Raw genomic sequence first — 10,775 nt, forward strand, 5'->3', positions numbered from 1 at the left:
GGGCCTAGGCAGAGAGGTAAGGCTGTGTTAGAATTTTGGTTGTTGTGCAAGTCAGTTGTGAGATTTCTGGAAAGTACTCTGTGCTTTGTCACAAACTGTGTTAGCATCAAGTAATGATAGCTCAGATACCCATGAGCCTCTGCTTCAGCATCAGAAAAATGGGGTAAACACCTCACTTTTTGGTTAGGAGCTTTGGTAGAAAAGTTGCACCTCTGGGGGAAGTAGAAAAGCTTTAGGAGAAAAGTTGTAAAAGTAACTTTTATTCTCCTGGTTTAATTGTCATCTCTGATGCTGACTGCCTCTGTCTGCTAACCTAGGCCTGGTCCTGGAAGCTTCTAGCTTCTGCACAATCTAATCTAGGCCTAGAATGCTTTCAGCCTCTGAGAGTTACTGCTGAATAAGCTCACCCTTTCTTGTCTTACTGAGCTCTGGGCTGGCTGGTTCAACTCAGCTGTTCTGGCTCCAACGCCTCTCCTCAATGACTTACTCACCTGGCTTCTCTCAGCCTCTCTGAATTGCTCTGCTTGGCCTCAAACTAACTCCAGCAATCTGTTTCTAATCTTCTGGCTCCTTCTCATTTTCAGGCTTGTTCTGTCTTCACCTGTGTCTACCTTGTTCTCTCCTCAACCTCTCTCTGTAAAACTCTCCTGGTAAAAACTGCCTCTGAATGCCATGAACTGAACTCCCACAGATCCAACTCTACCTCCCTGCCGCTCAACTCACTGCCTCAACCGAACTCACTGACAGAACTCAGAGATCGCCTGCCTCTGTCTCCGGAGTGCTGGGATTAAAGGTGTGTGCCACCACACCTGGACCTAAGCTTTTCTTTACCTGAAACTTACTCTAGACCAGGCCGGCCTTGAACTCAGAGATCTGCTTGTCTCTGTCTCCTGGGATTAAAGGCATGTCTGTATTCCAGAGTAGCCATGTTGCTGGATTAAAATTCCTCTACAGAGAATGAATGTGACTGGTACTTGGTAGATATCTAAGCTACCCTCCTGCTGCTGTGAAGAGACCCAAGACAAGCAAGCTTATAGAGGGCAGAGTTTATTGGGGTTACCACTTTGGAGGGTCAGAGGTCATAACCATCATGGTAGGGAACATGGCACTAGGCAGGCAGGCATGACACTGGAGCAGTTTCTGAGAGCTTACATGTTAATTCAACAACCATAGGTAGTGGTGGCACATGTCTTTAACCCAGCATGAGGGAGGCAGAGGCAGGCGGATCTCTGAGTTTGAGGCCAGCCTGGTCTACAGGGTGAGTTCCAGGACAGCCAGGGCTTCACAGAGAGACCAAACCAACCAAACAAGCAACAACAACACAAGGCAGAGAACCAATCAGAATGGTGTGGGCTTTTGAAACCTCAGTGTCTACTTCCCAGTGACACAGTGACACACTCTCCAACAAGGCCACGCCTCCTGATCCTTCCCAAATAGTTCTACCAACTGGAGAGCAAGTATTCCAACATATGGGCCTGGGGGAGTGGAAGGCAGCCTCATTCAAACCACTGCCGCAGATGCTTGATTCATTACCTTCCTTTCACGGGGTCTCTATCAGTGCTCCACACCACTCTGAAGTGCCTGTCTCTGCCATTCCTGGCACCAGCCTCCAGGGACCAGGTCGTCAAGATGCCAAGTGCAAGGTTCCAAACTGAAGGAGGAGATCACAGTGCTTTCAGAAGTCTCAGAGTGACGACTTCTCTCGTTTTTCTTGTTGTGAGGAGGAGTCTCATGTACCCTGGGGCTTTGAACTCATTATAAAGCTGAGGATGACTGGAGCTCCTTACCTTCCTGCCTCCACCTCCCTCCCAAGGGCTAAGACTGCCAGTGTGCCCCATCCCCAGGTTGACAACTTCTTTTTGTTGTTGTTGAATATATTATGTGTAGTGTGTGTGTGTGTGTGTGTGTGTGTGTGTGTGTGTGTGTGCATACATGTGTGTGCAGGTTCTTATGGAAGCCAGAAGAGGGCGCCATTGAATCCTCTAGAGCTGGAGTTACAGATGGCTGTGAGCTGCTGGGAACAGAACTTGGTACCCCTGGAAGACAGCAACGAATGCTCTTAACCACTGAGCCATCTTTCCAGGCCCAGTTTACTACTTTTTTTTTCTTTTCAAGACAGAATTTCTCTATGTTATCTTGGCTGTCCTGGACTCGCTTTGTAGACCAGGCTAGCCTCAAAGTCACAGCGATCCACCTGTCTCTGCCTCCTGAGTGCTGGGATTAAAGGCATGTGCCACCACGCCCCACTCAGTTTACAACTTTTTAAAATTGTGTGCACCTACTTTAATCCCTCCTGACAAGGGATGCCATCCTGGAAATGTCATCAGATCTGAGCCTGGCTGCTCGCCACACAACAGGAGAGTCAAGTCATGTGGCAAGGTTTTGAGGGAAGGCAGTGGACTCATGTCCAAATTTAATTTTGCTGGGAGACTGATTTGGGGGCTGCTTTATGTAGGTTGTTGGGCAGAGAGAAATGGTTGGTAGTTGAAGCCAGAATCCAACTCATCCTCTGCTGCTGGACGGCCACCTACAGGCAGGCGGCAGTCTTTGGATTGTAATGTCCCTGAGAACATTTAAAAGGTAGAGAGATAAGAGGGTCAGGAATTCAAGGTCACCCCAGGGCTACCCCATTCATTGTTGAAGCCAGTCTGGGCTATCCGAGAATTCTCAAAGCAAAAACAAAACCCATAGACAAACACATAAAAGAAAATGGACACCTGGTCCATGGCAGATGGTACAGTATTGTGAGGGACACAGCAGCTCTGTCATTGGACAGCTGAGAAGGGGGATAAAAGAGGAGTAAATGAATGTCAGTACAGTGAGCAATATGGTGGTGGGGGACTCCTAGAAGTGGACAGGGCCCTATCAGCCAAGAGCAGAGGGGAGCAGAGGGGAGCAGAGGGGAGCAGAAGGGAGGTGGACATAGGTAGATAGGACACACCCTTGGTAACAATGGGAGGTTCTAAAAAAGAACCACACCAGCGGCTTGGAAGGTGGGCTGCCCTGTACCAGAATTCAGTTGAGGTGAGCCTACATTTACTGTGCACTCTCTAAATGCTTTGCTTTGGAGCAAAGAAAGGATTTGTCACCGGTGAGGGGCTTTCCTAAAGACAGTAAGCAAGGGGCTGGAAAGATGGCTCGGTGGTTAAGAGCACTGACTGCTGTTCCAGAGGACCTGGCTTCAGTTCCCAGCGCCCACGAGGTGACTCACAACTGTCTGTAACTCTAGTAGCAGGGGATGTGACATGCTCACACAGACATACATACAGGCAAAACACCAAAGCACATAGAATAAAGAAATCAGGCCGGGCAGTGGTGGGGCACGCCTTTAATCCTAGCACTCGGGAGGCAGAGGCAGGCAGATCAATGTGAGTTCAAGGCCAGCCTGGTCTACAAAGCGACTCCAGGACAGCCAAGGCTAACACAGAGAGACCCTGTCTCGGAAAAAAAAAAAGGAAAAACAAAACAAACAAACAAACAAAAACCAGTAAGCAAGAGATGGCGTTCTCTAATGATTTGGAGGCGGCCAAAACAAAGACTAGAGGGATTGGGAGCAGAAGATGGGATCTGGGTGATGGGTCTGCCAAAGTGGCAGAACACAGGGTGGCTGGAGGAACGGGAAGGCAGGAGCGTTCATTCCGCATCCTATTGAACAGCTTGCACTCTAGGCCGGAAGCTTTGGGATTTACTTGCCAGGTTGTAGACACAAAAGATGCTCCGAACAGGTGGACTACGTGGCTATTAATATGGACAGCAAACCCTGGCGTGAACAGAAAAGGCAAGAGGATGAAGGGAGGAGGACTCCGAAGGACGCTGGGGTGACCCTTCAGCTAAAAAGAGCCTGAAGGTCTGAGTGTCTGGAGTGGGGAGCACTGCTCCAGAGGCCATGGACTGTAGGGGAGAGAGGAAGGACAGTGTTGAAGCCAGCACCAGGTTCCCGGTCTTCTGGGCTGGCAGGTGCCTTTGATAATTAGGCAGGACTCCGCAGGAGCAGGAGCCAGGTGAAGGAGGGGGGCCTGGCATCTTGGCAAGCAGAGCTGTGTTCCGGGGTGGCTCGGGGGACTCCGCACGGAGGCCCATTCTAAGTCCGCTGCCCCGGTTTACAGCTCTGCCAACTTTCTCCTTCCTTTTCTTTCCTTAGGACCTACGGAAACCCTCAAACCCCGAGCATGGGCAAAAGATGCCATCAGTCAAAAGGATGAAGGCTCCACCGCCGCAGTTGCCCCAGACATGGAAGCGGGACCGAGCACAATCCCTGGCGGCAGATTACGTTCCTGTAGTGGTGGACCGTCGGGGGCAGAACCCGGACGGCACCAGGTTCAACTTCTACACCTCCCAGTATTCCAACTCGCTGAACGCCTTCTACACGCTGCAGAAGCCCACCTGCGGCTACCTGTATCGCCGGGAAACGGACCACACCCGCAAACGCTTTGATGTTCCTCCAGCAAACCTGGTCTTGTGGCGCACCTAGGTCCATGACAACGCCTGTAAGGTGCCCACCGCTGCACCTTCACCCCTTGGCCCTGGGTCTCAGAGGGGAAAGGCTGTTTCATTCTTGGAGGAGTAGCGTTTCCCTAGGCTAGCCAGGTGGGCTGTGAGCAGCAGAGGGAGGGCCTCTTCTCTGCAACAATAAACTTTGTCCTCCCTTTCCCCGGCGGCGTCTAAATGGATAGGGCTGTTGCATAGTGAGTTTATTCCAGTGGGACCTGAAGAGTTGGAAGGATTGACCCTTAGTCCCTCTGTGCCCAAGAACGTGCCTCTCTGAGGCCCAAGTGTCAGTCAGTGTGACCCCAGTAAACCCATGGGCCACACTTGGCAATTCCTCCAAAAGTTTAAAAACAAACAAACAAACAAAAAAGCTGGCAAAGGATGGATCCTGCTCTCTCATGAAAGATTGTTACCCCCGATTGTAACAGCCAGGGGAGAGTGGAAATGGACACAGGAAGTGAACAAGTTTTCTCGTAACCACTCCAGTAAAAATAACCTTTTGTTTTTGTTTTGACATGATTTTACCTAGTCTGATCTGATCTTGAACTTCTAATCCTCCTGCCTCACCTCCCAAGTGTCCCAAAGGATCACAGGCAGGCACTGAGACTCCTGGTGTATTCAGGGGTTCTCAATGCTAAACAAACACTCTACCAATTAAGCTACATTCCTAATTGGTTCGGGCCTTTTGTAGTTGTTGTTTGTTTTTGCTTTTGTTTTTGTTTTTGTATTTTGAGACAGGGTCTCTCTCTCTATATATAGCCCTGGCTGTCCTGGAACTCACTATATAGACCTGGAACTCACAGGATTTCACATCTGTAGGCCTCTACCTCCCGACTGCTAGAATTAAAGATGTGCGCCCCCATGCCGTCATTGTTTCTGGCTTTTTGAGAGTTTTGCTGTATAGAGCAGGCTGGCCTTAACCTCACTATGTAGCTTAGGCTGACCTTGAACTCACAATTTTCTTAATAAATCACTGATTTCCCCCTTTTGGACACCCCCCAACTTTCTGTCTGCTGCATTTGGTTGAGGTGGGGGGTCCCATCCTGTAGCCCAGGCTGGCCTGGCTCTTGCTGTGGCCCATACTGTACTGGAACTTGCCATCCTCCTGCCTCAGCTTCTCCTGAGTGCTGGGATTGCAAGCATACATTCTTTTTTTCATTTATTGCCATTTTGGTGGTGTTTGCAGAATCTTCAGAGATAAGTGCTGTGTTCAGTCTGTGTATAGTGAGCGGTCTTAATAATTTTTTTCAATAAATTAATCTTCCCACAACAGCGAGAACTGGGTCTTTCTTTGAGAGGCAGAGAAACCGCCATAATGCTCTGTGCCCTCCCAGACCAGACCTTTCAACCCGCAAAGCCTCCCAGCTGGAGTTTAAGTCCATGAGGCAGAGCCTTTGCGCCCCCTGGAGCCTCACCTTGGCAGTGCAGCTTCCAGGGAGCCCTATAAGAAGCCTCCCGTGCTTAGGATTCTGTTGTGTCAGTGTGAGCTCAGGCTACGCTGGAGGAACCCTCCTGTCTCCTCCAAGCCAACTTCTCCCATTCTTCTCCTCACCCATCCACCCACGCTTCTTGGTCTATTCAGCAGCACTGCGCCTTTAGACAGACTGGTCCTTATCTTCTCCACGCTGGTCAACCGAGCATGCGTGTTACGCCCCGCCCCCCACCCTCCATCCCCCGCCGTTCTTCAGTCACACTTGTATTTGTTCACACTTCAACTCTTTCTGCAATCACACATTTGCACACTTGTTCATTGACAGTGTATTTGAGTTCAAGGTTCTCGCAATCTGAAACCTGGTCTGGTGGTACAGGCCCGTGATCCCCTCTATACCCGGGGAGACGCAGGAGGCTCACAAGTTGAAGGTCAACCTGGGCACTTTTAGATAGACTTTGTCTCATGGTAAAAAGATGCCGGGGAGGTGTCTCAGTGATCAAGGGCTTGCTCTAGCTCACGTGAGATCCTAGCTTCAATTCCCAGTTAAACAAATCAAAATATTCCTCCCAAAAAAGATTGATCACAGGCAGGGGGTGGGTGTGGGTGTGGGGGGGCTGGAGAGATGGTTCAGTGGTCGACTGCTTTTCCAGGGGACCCCATTTGGTTCCCACCACCAACACAAGCAGCTAAGAACAGTCTGTAACTTCAGTTCCAGGGGATCCCACACCCTCTTCCGGCCTCTATGGGTACAGCACACACACACTGCACAGACGTGCATGCAGGCAAAACACCCATACACATAAAAACAAACAAACAAACAAACCACTGCGGAACGTGGAATAAAAGGACTGGAAACAGGAAGTGGGCACAGCTGTAGCGCGGTGATGTCTCCAGCAGCAGAGGGACACACGTCACACCTGCTGAGGGAACGGAGGGAGCTCTTGCCTCAGGGACTCAAGAATTGGGGCTGGACCCAGGAGAGGGTCCGTTTCTCCACACTGTGACCCAGAAGCGTCAAGGAGCGAAGGCAGTCATACCCAGTCCATCTCTCCCGCCTCTTCAGTCTCATCCAGTGCACCTCAGTGGACGGGGCCAGCTGTGAGTCAGAGGACAGAAGAGAGCCAGCCTAAGGGGGAGAGTCTTTGGGGATCAGTGCCTGAGGCTGGGGGCTGCATGGATGTAAAGGGAGCAGCTAGCAATGGAACACACAGACTAGGAGGCACTAGGTGTTGAAGGGGAGAGAGGTGGAGAAGGCCTGCCGTCTGCAGGCTTCAAGGTTCTAATGGTAGCCTGGCCTGACAGCTACTTGCAGTTCTAGAAAGAACCGTGTGTTCCGAGGTCAAATGTTCCCACAGATCCTAAAGCGTCCCTGGTGATTTCCACCTCCCAACGGCCTGTCTTTGCACAGTCTTCTCCCCCCAAGGTGTTGGTGCGGCCTAGAACAGAATCCATAGAAGGTGATGGAGGCGGTGGTGTGCCACTGACTTGAGAGGCTACGTTGTAGAAGACTCCCAGTTAGCCAATTGGAGGAGATGCCCCTTAAGGGCTTGATGGAATAAGGGGCACTCTATAGAAGGGTCTGGAACAGGAGCTGTGGGCAGATTATCAAAAACACACTGCACACACCACATATATACATACCACAGATACACACACCACACACCAACACCACAGACACCCACACAGGCACCACACACACACACACACATACACACACACACACCACACTACAGACACACACAGGCACACACACACCACAGACACACACACTACACACCACAGACACACATAGAGACACACACCCACACCACACCCACACCACAGACACACACACACAACCACAGACACACAGACACACACAGGCATACAGGCACACACACACATACACACCACAGACACACACAGAGATGCGCACAGGCAAACACACAAACACAGACACACACAAACACACACACCACAGACACACACACAGACACACACACACCCCACAGACACACACAAGCATACAGTCACACACACATACACCACAGACACACACAGGCACACACACACAACCACAGACACACACACACACACCACAGACACACACACCACAGACACACAGACACACACACACACCACAGACACACACAAGCATACAGTCACACACACATACACCACAGACACACACAGACACACACAGGGACACACACACACATGCACACAGACACAGGTGTAGGGCACCATTATGCTGCTGTGGTTTTTCTTTCTGTCCCATAGCTCCTGGTATAATGACTCATGAAACTCATTAAATATTTTACAAATGCTTGGGCCATATAGCTAGGCTCTTCTCTGACTGGCTCATATGTTAATCCATTATACTAATCTGCACTCTGCCACATGGATGGCTACCTAAACTCAGGCACCATGCATCCGTCTTCCTCCCGTGTTGGCTCAATCGCACGAGCCTGCCCCTATCCCCTTTGCCTGCCGGATGGTCTACCTATTTCCTGCCTCAGCCATAGGCCGTAGTAGGTTTTTGAATTGACAGGTGTTGCATCCATATACAGCACACAAGGGATTCCTTCTACACCCAGGACCTGCAGCTGTCCTCAGACAATCCCCCGGCAAAGAGCTAAAGCACCAGTCAGAGGGCAGCAAGGAAAGGGATTCCACCCCCAGCTCCAAAGAGCCGGAGCCTGTCCTTCGGTGGAAAATTCAGATGAAAGCACAGCCCATTCACTCCCCGGCAGCTGCCCGTGTGACAGTGGCTAATGAATGTGTGTGCATCTAGGCTGCTGAAGTGTGGTGATTTATTCTGCAGTGTAAAGATCTAATACAGCAGAAGAAATGCCAGGTGTGCTGACAGGGAGATGAATTCCGCTGAGATCTGGGGACAGTCCCCTCTACTACAAGTCTTCAGAACGCAGGCAAAGCTGGAGATCCCTGCCTTGGTGTAACTTAAACCCGTCCTTTAGGGAGAGCAGGTGTAAAACAGACTTGGTTGACTTCTTTTCCCAAACCTAACTATCCTTGGGCTATGAAACAACACAGCAGATATTCTGTATTTTCAAATATTTTTTATCACACTTTTATTTGTGGGGTGTGTGTGTGTGTGTGTGTGTGTGTGTGTGTGTGTGCCACCAATGACTATAGAGAATGGCTGAGATACATCTGGTCTTCCCGTTGCTGTGCCAGTCACTTATTCTACACATACGCCAGGAACAGGAAGTGGGGCCAGGCTATTAACCCCCAAGGCCCACCAACCCTAGTGACTCTTTGTCTTCCAACAAGGCATCAGCTCCTCGAGGACCCACAACCTTCCCAAACATGGTCACCAGCTAGGGACACACGAACCTTCGCAGCAATGTAGTGTGCAGGGCGGCAGGAGACTCTGCTCAACCTGCAGCCCGGGCAGCTCCCTCTGGGGCTGTGGAGCCAGAGGAAGCTTCTAGCTCAGGCCCAGCCTGACTTCTCCACCCCCTACGATCAGAGCACAAGGTCTTCAGCACTGGGGATGTGCCATCTCGTTCTGGGGGTGCAGCCCACAGCACCGGCAGGATTTTATGGTGTGTGGGGTCTCTTTGGAAACTCCTAGGGAGGTAGCCTACCCATCAACCTCATGGCTCCTGGGTGGTGACATTTTTCACCCATGTTGAGTGCTATTGCTCAAACGCTTCAGTTGCTGGTTTTACAGATACTGTTACACATCTTTAAGAAACTCAAGGGTACTGGGTGGTGGTGGCGCACGCCTTTAATCCCAGCAATTGGGAGGCAGAGGCAGGCAGATCTCTGTGAGTTCGAGGTTAGCCTGGTCTACAAAGTGAGTCCAGGACAGCCAAGGCTACACAGAGAAACCCTGTCTTGAAATACACACACAAAAAAAGCTGGGCGTGGTGGCACACACCTTTAATCCCAGCACTCGAGAGGCAGAGGCAGGTGGATCGCTGTGAGTTCGAGGCCAGCCTGGTCTACAAAGCGAGTCCAGGACAGCCAAGGTTACACAGAGAAACCCTGTCTCAAAAAAAAGAAAGAAAGAAAGAAAGAAAAAGAAAACAAACAAAAGGGTTTGCCATTGTAAACTGTTTTCAGAGAGTGGGTCTCGGTCTGTCCCGCTGTCACCCGCTGTTACAGGAGTGTGTCCATTGGGCTTGGGGATCCAGCTGTTACAGGAATGAGGGGGACACTTGGGCAGCTCCATCACTGAAAACCCTACCAATGGGTGACGACGCTCACAAAAGTTTCATCCTTCAAGCTTCCGGAGTCCCCCTGAAGCAGGCCCAAGATTTCCTCTCTTCAGCAACTGCCTCCTGCTTATGTAACCCATGCGGGGGTGGGGGGGTGGGGGGGGCATCTCTCGAATCCTGTCTCATGAGCCTCTTTCCTTCAGGAGGAAGGCTTCAATCTAGAAGAAACAGGGTAGGATTTGAGGGTCCCCTGTCAGGGGCTCATCCAGCATGTCTCAGAAGCCCCTAATCTCTGAAGCTACCCAACAGCTCTCATGAAATTGGATCCCTCGGTGGCGGCGTCCAAGGACAGTGCATGCCCGGACACACCTGCACACAGCTGCCCAGTCAAGGGCCCAGCGTGGCCTCAGTCTGAGAGAGAAACCAGACTTATTTGATGTATATGTCAGTTCCCTGTCTGAAGGCAAGACCCAGAGTGCTGTGGATTCAGTATTAACGAGAAGGGCATGGCGGCCACAGGATCAGAGCAGCGCTGGCTAGCCTCTCGCTGGATCCTGTTAAGAAGGGATTAGCAGACTGCAAACTGGGTAAGAAAAATCCCCTCATCTTTTAATACCTCTGGCATGACACAGTTTGGGTGTGAGTTACGGCCTCCTCACTTCCCCTTTTCAGTTGTCTACCTTATCGGA

The 10,775-nt window shown here is 50.8% G+C and overlaps 1 protein-coding gene across 1 annotated transcript in view; it reads left to right on the top strand.

Annotated features, from left to right (window-relative positions):
• Positions 1 to 5,758, top strand: part of CIMIP3 (ciliary microtubule inner protein 3) — a gene marked incomplete at its 5' end in the record, with an annotated part of 25,779 nt that extends 20,021 nt beyond the window's left edge. The window contains one exon of the mRNA XM_084754336.1: positions 4,142 to 5,758. Coding sequence (XP_084610462.1) covers positions 4,142 to 4,471 — 330 coding nt within the window. The remainder of the gene's footprint in view (positions 1 to 4,141) is intronic.
• Positions 5,759 to 10,775: the final 5,017 nt, after the last annotated feature.

The sequence above is a fragment of the Acomys minous genome (genome assembly GCF_964271855.1).
Source record: "Acomys minous genome assembly, chromosome: 13".
Taxonomy (NCBI): domain Eukaryota; kingdom Metazoa; phylum Chordata; class Mammalia; order Rodentia; family Muridae; genus Acomys; species Acomys minous.